Source organism: Gloeophyllum trabeum, assembly GCF_000344685.1.
Source record: "Gloeophyllum trabeum ATCC 11539 unplaced genomic scaffold GLOTRscaffold_00003, whole genome shotgun sequence".
In the NCBI taxonomy this organism is placed as follows: Eukaryota; Fungi; Basidiomycota; class Agaricomycetes; order Gloeophyllales; family Gloeophyllaceae; genus Gloeophyllum; species Gloeophyllum trabeum.
This window is the reverse complement of record NW_006920412.1, coordinates 1,868,281-1,880,698: the sequence shown is the minus strand read 5'-3', so window position 1 is coordinate 1,880,698 and position 12,418 is coordinate 1,868,281. Positions and strand designations below refer to the sequence as shown.

The 12,418-nt window shown below is 51.4% G+C and overlaps 5 protein-coding genes across 5 annotated transcripts; 3 read left to right on the top strand and 2 right to left on the bottom strand.

Annotated features, from left to right (window-relative positions):
- Positions 1-1,089: 1,089 nt before the first annotated feature.
- Positions 1,090-3,682, bottom strand: GLOTRDRAFT_72601 (nitrogen permease regulator 2; the record flags this gene model as incomplete). The annotated part of the gene is made up of 7 exons (XM_007865332.1): positions 1,090-1,347; positions 2,245-2,285; positions 2,347-2,492; positions 2,547-2,677; positions 2,736-3,079; positions 3,134-3,403; positions 3,569-3,682. The coding sequence occupies 7 exons, from the start codon at positions 3,680-3,682 to the stop codon at positions 1,176-1,178; spliced, it is 1,218 nt and encodes a 405-aa protein (XP_007863523.1). The 3' UTR covers positions 1,090-1,175.
- A 350-nt stretch (positions 3,683-4,032) lies between these two features.
- Positions 4,033-5,737, top strand: GLOTRDRAFT_72599 (DNA glycosylase; the record flags this gene model as incomplete). The annotated part of the gene is made up of 4 exons (XM_007865331.1): positions 4,033-4,472; positions 4,540-5,032; positions 5,093-5,266; positions 5,322-5,737. 4 exons carry the CDS (start codon positions 4,033-4,035, stop codon positions 5,631-5,633), a joined length of 1,419 nt encoding a protein of 472 aa, XP_007863522.1. The 3' UTR covers positions 5,634-5,737.
- Positions 5,738-6,374: 637 nt separating this feature from the next.
- Positions 6,375-8,069, top strand: GLOTRDRAFT_35380 (N-myristoyl transferase; the record flags this gene model as incomplete). Its single annotated transcript, XM_007864632.1, has 7 exons — positions 6,375-6,653; positions 6,702-6,793; positions 6,848-6,964; positions 7,017-7,187; positions 7,237-7,549; positions 7,611-7,892; positions 7,947-8,069. The coding sequence occupies 7 exons, from the start codon at positions 6,375-6,377 to the stop codon at positions 8,067-8,069; spliced, it is 1,377 nt and encodes a 458-aa protein (XP_007862823.1).
- A 181-nt stretch (positions 8,070-8,250) lies between these two features.
- Positions 8,251-9,752, bottom strand: GLOTRDRAFT_36110 (UFD1-domain-containing protein; the record flags this gene model as incomplete). The annotated part of the gene is made up of 5 exons (XM_007864692.1): positions 8,251-8,547; positions 8,599-8,743; positions 8,800-9,255; positions 9,306-9,594; positions 9,650-9,752. 5 exons carry the CDS (start codon positions 9,750-9,752, stop codon positions 8,251-8,253), a joined length of 1,290 nt encoding a protein of 429 aa, XP_007862883.1.
- Positions 9,753-10,099: 347 nt separating this feature from the next.
- GLOTRDRAFT_114757 (T-complex protein 1) lies at positions 10,100-12,394 on the top strand. Its single transcript, XM_007865330.1, has 9 exons — positions 10,100-10,214; positions 10,277-10,322; positions 10,372-10,424; positions 10,477-10,566; positions 10,618-10,869; positions 10,944-11,201; positions 11,253-11,728; positions 11,790-12,024; positions 12,084-12,394. Exons 1-9 carry the CDS (start codon positions 10,152-10,154, stop codon positions 12,210-12,212), a joined length of 1,602 nt encoding a protein of 533 aa, XP_007863521.1. The 5' UTR covers positions 10,100-10,151; the 3' UTR covers positions 12,213-12,394.
- Positions 12,395-12,418: the final 24 nt, after the last annotated feature.

Genomic DNA, 12,418 nt, shown 5'->3' with positions numbered 1-12,418 from the left:
AAAATCTGCATTACTCTCGGGCCTATGCTCCACAAATCACCCTCAGAGCCCTGAAGTAGGAACAAAGCAGCTAGTGAGTGACAGATGGCATGTTTTACCGTAAAATCCGAGTGTAAATACTACAAAAATCGATTTGTCCGGCCCCTCCGGGGCCATACTAGTACTCAACCCGTCCATCGTTCTCTGAGATATATCTCCTATAAATCAGCAACTGGAACCATGAGAAAATCTACAGCTAGTCCATGCATATTTTCTGAAGGCGATTCAAGCCCAAAACACTGTGTAATTCCTCAATTTGGGGCCCTCCGGGGCAAGGGACTTCTTATATCGCACATTCAAAGCAAACACCGCTCCCCCACAATTTCACGAAAGAGGTTTAGCATTGAATCTATAGTTTGCACGCTTTCCCCCCTCCACGCTGCCTTACAAGGTCTGAATTACTGTGGATATCTGTAAATGCGATGACACCCAGTCAGGCTAACTGCACAGAGGATATTTCATTAAAAATAATGCTGTAAATCTACTGCTGTGAACTGTCTAACTGCTGCTGAGCGCTAAACACACACTCAGCATTCACTGGTCCATAAAAACTCTGCATGGACATCAAGGTCTGTTGGTATGATTTGGGGTAATGGGTATCAAGCCTCATCTACCTTCATATATATGGTCTTAAGTATTACAGTATACACAGGTATTTTGCCTATTGTACACACGTACGGGAGCTCGTCCAGCACCTGTCATGGCAGGCACAAATCGAGTTCTCCTCAGGGAGAGCCACAGCCGCCTCTGGCACAGCCACTCGATAACTCGTTGAGTTTGGTAGGTTCCTCCCACGAAATGGCACAGCCACTCGATATTGATATCGAGCAACCATATGCGTAACCTCCCGGGGTCCTAGTCTAGCTGCGCGAGAGCACGCCGGAACTTGCCGGTTGGTCGAAAAGTGCGACGTATATTGCGGGTTTGGCATAACCCTCTCAAAGGAGGGGCACTATAGGTGTGGACTTTTATTATTTTATTAATCCTGTTTCCCTTCCTATTCTCGCAGGTGGGGTAGAACACACGGGAACGCTAGGTATGGTGCCAATAGGAACGATCTGGCCGCTATCGTATCATACTAGCATTACTATGAAGCCGGCATACAACTGCTGTGCCTCCCTGGCCCTGCCATGTTATTATCTATAGATGACCTCTACCCTACCCTCGCTTTCGGCGATGGATCCCAGCCAGGCTTCCAGTACGGGCCATCCCACCTCGAACCTCGCTCCCAGCTCATCAGAGTGATGCTCGCCGTCTAGCAGATCCAAGAAATCCTTCGGATACGGGGGAAATGTCGACTGCGACGTACTGTGAGACAGGGGACCTGGAGGGTTGGACGTGGAAGATGATAAATTGGCAAAGCGCTGCGGGTTCGAATAAAGCCGAGGTCGAGTACGTGGCTGCGATTGAGAAAGCACGTTCGTTGGAGAAGCGGAAGAGCTCTTAATAGCTATCGGTGCTTGAATCGGGGGTATTGACGAAGAACGTTTGAGACCTGTAGCGCCCGAGACCGATACGATAGAAAACGAGCTATTCGGCCTTGTTGAGCTGGCAGCGGGGGCAATCACACTGGTGCCTGTCTTTGAGTCGGGTTCAACGTTGATGCCAGGACCGCGCGGGGCCGTAGGTCCTGTTCCCAGAGTTGCACCGGACAATGCTAAAGTCGCGTTCCAGAAAGCTGATCCAGTGATGCCTCTCCCAAGCCTGGGTCTGGCCACATCTGTTCTATCTCCATGCTGCCGTTCTCTGCTTCGCTCCCTACCGTTACTCTTGCTGCGGCCGAGTAGCAGGCTCTGAGCCTGGCTCTTAAGCTTCTCTAGCGACTTCTCCGCCTCGCTCAGTTCTTTCTCCTTTTCCTGTTGGCGTAACAGGATGAGAGCCGGTGACCGAACGCGCCGGGATTCCCTGCTGGGACTGTCTGTCAGGTCCACAACCGACGTCGAGCCCGAGTCGGTCAATGGGCTTATTGGGCTGTTTCGAGCACTCACAGCCAGCTCTGTGTTGACGCTAGCAAGTGTGGGTGGAGCCTTCGGAACTTTACCCCTATCATCCTCGGGTTGACTACGGACAGGTGTACGCGGCGGAGGGGTGTTCCACGCAGAGGCGCTCGTCGCGTTTCTCCCTCGTTTGCGGCCCAGTGAAGAGGATGACACGTTGCGATTGTGGCGTGTGCCATTACTGGTCTGACCTTGGGGAGGGGATGACTTGATTAGAATTGGATAGCGATGGATACGCCGCAGAAAACCCTAATGAAGTCAGCAATAAGTACACCAGGATAACAATCAAGATGAGATGGTCACCATTTACCTTGATAACCCCGAAGCTCACGAATCGTCTCATGTCAACGCCAAGTGAGATCACATCGTGATCTTCAGCCCATTCATAGACAGACTTTCCCGGTTTGAGACGCGAATACAGATGTAAGAGCTTGGGAAAATCTGGGATGCGCCTGCCTATCCATGCGAGCCTGTCAGTGAACGATAACCTCAAATATGACAAGATCTGACCTGGCTTTGTCACGTATAAGCCGCATTCGTCCCGTACATGCTGTTCGTCCGCGAGCCACTGTATGCTCTTCCGAAGTGTATACATATTAGAATATTGGAAGATGTCGATTGTCATGATTACTTGGTAATATCTGCACGCCATAGGTCAGTCACATTAGCTAGAAACCTCGGAGGATACCCGGGGCATACAGTAGATGAGAGACAGCTTCACGAGTTAGATCCAAATCGCAGTCGGCAAGGTAAGCGATGCGAGACACATGGTTTACTCCGTCGATATGCTTGATGACTTTGACGATTGTAAGATCCCAGTTGGATTCAACCCTCTTTGCGAGGTTTATCAAGGCCAACGGTACGTCCCAGTCTCTAACCGGGGGCGGGTTAGGGTAGAAGGGGAATATCTTAAGCTCCAAAGAGTTGAAAGCGTCGATAGGTATCGATGTCTCAGAATACGAGTTTAGATCCTCGTACAGTTGTTCCAGGATGGCAAGCATGGCCATAGGAGATGAAGGATTTGACAAAAAGGCCGACTCTTCCTAGGAGAATATACAACGTTCAATATTGAAGATTTCTTGCTGCAGGCAGCGCACCTCACAAGCCGTGAAAACTCGAGCTATCTTCCGGACGATGGGCTCGTAACAGCTTAGGTCGGCTTGTCTCTCGAATACAAAGCATAGGTTATACCTGAAGTAGTTCCTTTCATATTTCCCAAGCAGTTCGACCGGAAAACCAATGATTCTGTGGTCTTTGGTAGCACACGTGACTAACCTCCCGCATAACGCGCTTGGAGGTATCACGAACTTCGATACATCGTCGAAGTGGAAGAGATATTTGGCGATGGCTCCAGAGGAGAAAGATCCCTTGCTCGGCGAGTGGATGGAAAAGGACGGGCGATGAGGGGAAGCGACGTGTACTGAGAGGGAAGAGGCCCTTGAGGTTGGCTTGGATCGAGGATTGGGATCCAAATCCGGAATGGATGACAATGAGACTACTGACGACGACGGAGGGATGCCTTGATTAGATACAGCTATTAGAGCCTCAGGTACTTGGAACACGATCTTTGGGCCCTGACGGACATCGAACGTGGCGTAGAAGACGGACTGGATTCGAGGTAAGAACGAATCGCCGTTGGAGGCCATAATGGTAATGACTCTGTGATCTTGACAGTATCAACTAAGCATTCGGATTCTAGTGAGTACCGGCTTCAGACTCCAGCTCACCTTCCACCGGTGGGGTCGAATAGACTCAAGTCAATTTGGGACATACGTGGATACAACAGGTCTACAGCTTTTCTCGTCGCCGGGCATAAACAAGGCCTCTTGCTCTGAAGAGGCGAGGTGCTGAAGACTCCCCGGAGGGAGGATGAACAGGGGATTGAACCTAGTAAACATAGGTGGCCACTGGCAAGGCTAGGGTTTCGCGAGCCGGCGGCATCGCTCGACGCGCCACGGACGCGCTAATTTCAAGCGCGTCTTGCTTCAGCCACACCATGTCTTGTCCCATCCCTGCTGGATTCCATGCTTTGCCGCTGCCGATCGTGCAGTTGTCCCTTGCTGCAGTCCTGAAATGTGGCCAGTCGTTTCGCTGGTCTGTGTTTCCTCTGTCTCCTACACCCCTACCACTCTCGTACCCTTCCCATGAATATCGGTTCTGCCTCAAGGACCGTGTGGTCTGTCTCAGACAGTCCCCCGACACCTTGTACTATCGCACCATCCTTCCACCTCAAAAGGATGGGAACGACGATTCAAGTAGCGAAGAGAAAGCACAACAGGAGACTTTGGCCTGGATTCGGGACTACTTCCAGTTGGACGTGGATTTAGTCGCGCTGTATAACAGCTGGGCAGACAGGGACCCTGTTTTCCGGAAGTTCCGGGACCGATTTGAGGGTATACGGATGCTGAGACAGGATCCCTGGGAGAACCTTATTTCGTATGTCGTCTGTATCCTCTACGTTAGCAGCCGTATTTATGATTTGTCTTATCTTGCTGCTGCGTAGATTCATATGCTCGTCAAACAATAATATAGTGCGGATAACCAAGATGATCACGTCCTTATGCGATCGTTTCTCTCCCCGTCTTCTAAGCTTGCCTCCTCCCGACCCGTACCCCGCCTCCGTCAGCCCCCTTTCCCCTCCAGCAACTCCATCGCGCACACCTTCCCCGCCTTTCTCTTCCGATGTGCTGACTGCGCCAAATGGTGATGACCTCCGTGCATACCACCCCTTCCCTTCTCCTTCTGCACTTGCCTCATCCTCGGTGGCGGCGACATTACGCACTTTGGGCTTCGGATACCGTGCCGAATATGTGCAGAAGACCGCGCAGATGCTCGTTGGAGGACATTTCTTAGACAGTGGGAATAGCGCCACGCCGGATGAATGGCTGAGAACACTTCGTGATATGCCAACTACTGAAGCAAGGGACGCCTTGTTACGCTTCATGGGTGTTGGCCGGAAGGTCGCTGATTGTGTGCTGCTCATGAGCTTAGACAAGGTGCGTGCCTGACTTCTACTCATTCGCATTTGCGAAATCACGGCTTACGATGCGCTTTAGAATGAGGTTGTACCTGTGGACACTCATGTGCACCACATTGCGATGAAGCATTATGGCGTCGGATCGTCCAAGGGTAAATCAAGCGGGAAGATACCCATAACACCGAAGATTTACGATGAAGTAAATGCGAAGCTCGCTCAGGTCTGGGGTGACTACGCGGGATGGGCTCATTCTGTAGGTGCACCCTCTACCCATCATCACCATTCAATTGCCCATAATTTCCTTTCAGGTTCTGTTCACAGCCGACTTAAAATCGTTCTCCACCTACGGACTCGAGGCGCCTCTCACATCCGCGTCTGCTCCTTCCGCAGCGCTTCTCGGTCTCCCGACACTTCCTTTGACACCTTCTCCGTCCCAGGAGAAAGCCAGTCGAAAGTGTAGCAGAAGAGCCGCAATCCAGACTGCTCGGGCTCAGGATGCGGTCGCCCGTGCTACTACTGATGACGAAGTTGCGAATGAGCAGGCACCGTATGACCTCAGTTGCAGCCTCGCAGAAAGGGTAAAGAAGAGGCGTCGAACTGCTGCCCCGGACATACGATAGCCATCCTTGCCTCGTCACAGTTCTCTCTGCGCTGTTGATATCATTGTGATCGTGGTTTATACTTGTGAATTATTTGACCATGACTGCCAGTCCCCAGATGCTGCCGTCGATACTGGAATACTGTATGCGGCTCTGCGTATGACCACTGGCCCGGGGTATGATCGAGGTCGATATCGGTTCGGGTAGGTGCAGTTTCCTCGAGCAAATCGGTAGCGCCAGGGTTAGACGTATACAGCTGTCCGCCGGCCACTGAGGGCTGCCGTTGTGGTCAGACGGGATGGACAACCGGAAGTAATTCAGACGCGCTTGTCCGAGGACGCGTCGTACCTACCTAGCTTGCACACATCTATACACTATACACAGGGGATATATCAGCCTTCCTTCTCAATGTCCGCATCTCATTCAACCAGAGAAAAGGGCAAGTTGGAAGAGATCGTTGACACGACCATCGTGCAGGATGATCCGGGTGCCGAAGACGGTTCAGGCTCAGGCTCAGGCTCGGAGGAGGAGCCGTCGGTAGACGCATCTTCTCCTCAGGCGTCGTCGTCTGCGGGAACTTCGCAGAAGAAGAAAAAGAAGAAGAGGGCAAAGGTCAGCAAAGCCCTGAATGCTCTCAAGGGCCAGAAGCAGGTGCCTCAAGCGGTCGTAGATGAAGTTCTGGAGAAAGTGAAGGAGGAGCACGGGGATGTAGAAGGTGTGGATGAGCAGACGGTCAGGATGGCGCTGGATCATTTGAAGATTATGGACTACGCGAAGGGGAAGACAGGGATTGCTGGGAAGGGTAAGAAGGATGCTGGGGACCACAAGGTGAGAGTCACTTGTCCCTCCTCTCATACCGGCGCTCACGACTTGTTTCTCAAGTTCTGGTCCACCCAACCAGTACCACAGCTTGGTGACGAGGTTCCCGCCGAAGATGGGCCCATCGAGCCTTCCAGGCCTGGAGAGGAAGTGCGTCAAGAACCATACCCACTGCCGAAGGAATTCCAATGGTCTATCGTTGACCTTAATGATCCCAATCAAGTCAGTTCCCTGGAATTCGTTTGTCTCATACGCTCATGTCTGTATCAGCTCAAAGAGGTATACGAATTGCTATCTCTGAACTACGTCGAGGACAAGGATGCTACCTTCCGTTTCCAATACACGGCCGAGTTTCTGCAATGGTACAGTTCGACGCACGTATCGGATTGCCATGCGCTGATAGTAGGGACACACAGGGCACTCCAGCCACCTGGCTACCACAAGGAATGGCATGTAGGCGTACGTGTTGCATCCAACAAGAAACTTGTTGGCTTTATATCCGGTGTCCCCATCACATTGCGGATACGATCCAAGTATGCTGCGTTTTTTCCATATCTTCCTTTTCTTACATCTTGGCTCCTGCAGCATCGTCAAGGCTAGCGAGATTAACTATCTCTGTGTGCACAAGAAACTGCGATCTAAGCGGCTAACGCCGGTCTTGATTAAGGAGGTGACGAGACAATGCCATCTCAAGGGGATCTTCCAAGCCATATACACGGTTGGCATGCTGCTGCCCACACCGGTGTCCACATGCCGGTCAGTCTACCGCAGCTTCATGCCGTACAATCCCTGATCCTCCGCGTAGGTATTACCATCGTTCACTCAACATCCCGAAACTAGTCGACACGAAGTTCACGTATGTGCCGCGTAATCAGACCCTAGCTCGAATGATCCGTCTCCAGAAAGTGCCCTCGTCTACGCATCTCGCTCTTCGAGAGATGACGGAAAGTGACATCGAGCAGGTGGCGGATCTGTACGACAGATATATGAAGCGGTTCGACATGGTCCCCCTGATGACTGTGGAAGAGATAAGACACCAGTTCTTGAGTGGACTGGGTCGGGGCGATATGGTGAAGGGCAGGAGGGAAGGACAGGTTATCTGGAGTTATGTGGTCGAGGTATGTGCCCTTGACCACCCCTGAATTAGCGTGATCTGAAATTTGGGGTGACGCTGCGCAGGCTCCTTCCACTCGCCGTATAACGGATTTTTTCACGTTCTATTCACTACCTTCAACGATCATCGACAATCCCAAGCATAACCTTCTCGAAGCAGCATACCTCTTCTACTATGCTTCAGAGACAGCCTTTGCTAGTGACAGCGAGGAGGACGTTGAACGCGATCTCAAAAAGCGGTTGACCGACCTCATCGGTGATGCATTGGTCATCGCGAATGAAGCGAGCTTCGACGTGTTCAACGTTCTGACCTTGATGGATAACGTCGCATTCCTGAACGATCTGAAGGTTCGTCCCTGTAAAGTGCCTTGACCTACTAGCTTTCTTAACGCGACTCTCCAGTTCGGCGCGGGTGACGGTATGCTCAACTTCTACCTCTACAACTGGAGAACGGCGCCCTTGGCAGGCGTGAAAGCCATTGGAGGGCGGGAGGCTGGAAGGGGCGTAGGCGTAGTTATGCTTTGATTTACATACCGCGGTTTAGCAGGCGTAAGAGCTAGCTGCACACAATGAGGAGATGATCAATAGACAAGCACATATTGGATTGCGTACAGTTGCCTGCTACGCTGCGGATCTACGAGACTATGATACATCTAACCTACATGTCCTCGAGCTTCTTGACTGTTGATTGCCAAGGAAGATGATGCTAGTCGCTGTCTATGATAATCACGTCGTCGTCATCGTCAACCCCGAAGTCTGGTGTTAGACTTCGCTCCCGATGCTTCTGCTTCGCATTACCCCTTTGTGGCGGTCTAGGGACTCGAGCACCGCCAGCACCTAATGCTGCAGGCGTTGGGGAAGCCAAAGTCTGTCCCTTGCCCCATTCCTTCACGGGCCCTTGCGAACTTGTCGATTCTTGCTCTTTCCCCTTCCCTTTACTGGCCTGCGACTGGGAAGATCGGCCGATTAAGGTGTTGCCGGCACCAGTGAAGGCCGTCGATTGCTAAGACCGTCCTTTAATGCGGTTCCGAGGGTTGTACAAAGATCCCCTTACCTGGCCATTTGTACCAGATGCATTCTCGGGTGGCTGATACGGAGGAATGTTATAGCCAAAGAACAACTTTCCAAAGGGAAGATTCAGGGGAGCGGGTACCGGTGCTCCTGACTCTAATATGTCGGCGTTCACGATTCGGCGTTGCCTGTGGTAGGGTCTTCTGTCAGTGATAAATCATTGTTACTCGTGCTGGCATCTTACCCTGTCCGAATGATCTTACTTCCTTCCGATACTTCCTCAACTTTCCTGTGGCTTATTCCTTTTCCCTTCGTTTTGCGTCCACCCAACGTTTCACCTCTCCCCTTGAAGCTTTCCCAGTCTTCTCCCTTCTTCGTCAATGTCGAAGTGCCTGTACTTGTTTCGGCGAACGCGCCACCTAGAGAACTCGCTGGCCGCGATGAGCCGGGAGACGCAGAATTGAGATCGATCTTCAACTTGGAAGCCATGGTTGGCGGGGGCGCAGCCTTTGGTCTCTCTGGCTCCTTGTAGCCGACGGGTGTGGCGAAGTCGACTTCAAGATCTGTGTCGAGCACGCTGATACCGGCGTTTCCTGGTCGGGTTTCCATTATAAGGAAACCGAAGACAATGGAATTGTAGACAATTTCGATCATGTCCCCTTGTGTTAGACAGGTAAAGTTGCGTAAAGCCATCTCTAGACTATGTGCATCCATGAATACCTATTGCACGATTTAGAACATGTCACTTACACAGCCTTTGGGTCCGACACCTCCAAAAAATGTACACTCTGGGCTTGTATCTTGACGAATTTACCCTTCGGTAGCTCGGCACCCGTTATGCGCACCGGGTCTCCTTCGTTCAATCGGAGGGTCTTCATCATCCAGTATGGCAAATGTACGCATCCTTCCTCTGCGATGAACTCGAGAACACCTGCATGTGTGGACGCAGCGGGATTGGAGGGATTACGGAGCTGGAACATCCATGGCGATTCGAGATCGAGCTGGGTGAGTGTAGCAAGAGCAGAAGGGGGCATGATGACTGATTAAGCTAGCTTAGTCTTGTACAGGAGAAGGTCAGATGGGGAGAAACTCACTCTTTCCACCGTAGCTGACGTTCTCCCTCTGGCGGCCTGGAAGCATGGCCACACTGTAGGCTTTCAGGTACTCGTCGTACGACCGAGGCGGAGGACGTCCCATCCTGTTAACCAGGCCACCACCAAACCCTCTGCGAGAAGAGACGGTAAACACGTCCTCAGCAACACGTTTACAGATACAGACGATAGGACGCGCGTACTGTGCCAACTGAGCAAACAGTCCTCCTGCACCTCCGAGATGATCCTGAAAAAACATGGACTCAATACTATTCCACTGACGGCGTAAATGCGACGTACGATATCCATGGTAACAGGTGTAGTGTGTGAGTGAGAGGTGTACGCAAGCTGAGAGAAAGCTGGAAGTGCTCTGCAGGAATACGCAATGTATTCACGTGGCGCAATGGCTCGGTACGGACTGATGTCTAAATTTAGCGCCCAGGAATTGCCGCCGCGGCTGAATCTTTGGGACGCTATTGACCGCTGCGTACGACAGACTCTTACAATGGCGTCTGCAGCACTTTCAGCGACCTCGGGTCCTTCTGGAATGACCGCGTTCAATGACAAAGTGAGATAGCATCCCATTCTTTCACAGAGTTAAGCTACGAATTTGACGCGTTTCCCGTGCAGAACAAACCGATGGAGGTCAGATTGTCCAACCTGATTGCTGCCAAAGGTAGGTGAGGCTTATCTTGAATATTTTACTGAGTCTGATTATTGTACAGCCATCAGTGATGCGGTGCGGACATCCTTGGGTCCAAGAGGAATGGACAAGATGGTATGCGCAGCTCATCCTAGTTGCATCCGTGACTCTACAACTCTCGATACAGATTCAGACGGCAAAGGGGGAGGTTATCATCACCAATGATGGAGCTACGATTCTTCGGAGTATACAAGCCTTGCATCCTGCTGCCAAGATGGTGTGTCCTTTCCGCCGCTTTTCAAGTCACCCAGCTAACGTGTCGCTGTAGCTCGTTGATTTGTCTGCAGCTCAAGACATCGAGGCGGGAGATGGTACGACATCGGTTGTTGTACTTGCGGGCTCCTTGTTAGGTGCTGCAGAGAAGATGCTGCAAAAGGGCATTCACCCTACCATCATTGCCGATTCGTTCTTGAGAGCGTCTGCAAAAGCTGTGGAGTACCTTACGGAGATATCTACGCCCATAGACTTGAACGACAAGGCGAGCTTACTTCGGGCAGCGACAACCTCACTTAACTCTAAGGTCTGTCCCGTTCTGCATTCTCGCCTACCCTTGGCGTTCGCTGTTTATGGAACTATACTCCTCCTTTGGTATAGATTGTCTCCCAATACTCATCCACATTGGCACCTATTGCTGTGGCGGCTGTCACCAAACTTGTTACCCCCACCTCCTCCACAGTCGACCTCCGCGACATTAGGATAGTGAAGAAGGTCGGAGGCACCATTGAAGACACCCAATTAGTGGAGGGTGTTGTCCTAAATCAAAACGTCGTCGTCGCTGCTGGCGGACCAACAAGGATAGAAAAAGCCAAGATCGGTCTCGTCCAGTTCCAACTCAGTGCACCGAAACCCGATGTAAGTACCCCTCTGGTCCTTGCTACACCTAGTATACTAAACATGATTTAGATGGATAACACCGTGGTAATTAATGACTATCGCCAGATGGACAAGGTCCTCAAGGAGGGCCGTCAATATCTTCTCAACATCTGCAAAAAGATCAAGAAGGCAAATTGCAACGTCCTCCTCATCCAAAAATCCATCCTGCGAGACGCGGTTGACGACATCTCGTTGAACTTCCTGAAGAAGCTCAATATCCTCGTGGTCAAGGACATCGAGCGTGACGAGATAGAATTCCTGAGCAAGAGTCTGGGATGCAAACCTGTTGCGGACATCGAAGCTTTCACGGAGGACAAGCTGGGCTACGCGGATCTTGTCGAAGAGACAAGCGAGAGCGGTCCCAAGGTTGTCAAAATTACTGGCGTCAAGCATAAAGGCCGGACCGTGAGTATCTTGGCGATGGGTAGCAATTCGCTCGTGTTGGAAGAGTGCGAGCGTAGTCTGCATGACGCGCTTTGCGTTGTCAGATGCCTAGTAAAGAAGAGGTATGCTTCTAAGATACTGGTGTCGGTGTCAGTGTCAATGTTATCTAATACACGCTCATAGGGCTCTGATCAGCGGCGGTGGGGCACCTGAAATTCACGTTTCGCGTCTGTTATCGCAATACGCCCAGTCCCTGAAGGGCATGGAGGCGTACTGCTTCCAGGCATATGCAGATGCTTTGGAAGTCATTCCCACAACACTGGCTGAGAATGCTGGTTTGAACCCTATCGCCATCGTCACTGAACTCAGGAATCGGCACGCCCTGGGCGAACGCAATGCTGGTATCAATGTCCGCAAGGTACGTGGCCTTTAGACCGTCCTGCATGGCAAACGACGGTCCTGACGTTCCGATTCTAGGGATTAATATCCAACATCTTGGAGGAGGATGTCGTACAACCTTTACTAGTCTCGACGAGCGCAATCGAGTTATCAACCGAGACGGTTTGCCTGTTGCTGAAGATAGATGACTACGTTCAGGCTCGGTAGTCATAACAATAATGTAACTTTAGTGCCATCTACGCCATTATGATAAGCTCGACGATGATATGATAGGTCTAACATGTACCTCGATCCATCTCGATTACCGCTGCCCGTAACAAAGCAAATACTCCCGGATTAATCCCCCTGCCCTTTGGCGGCCCTATGCAGAGAATAGGCCAGGTGCGGTGTGCAAATCTATGTGTATTATTGCG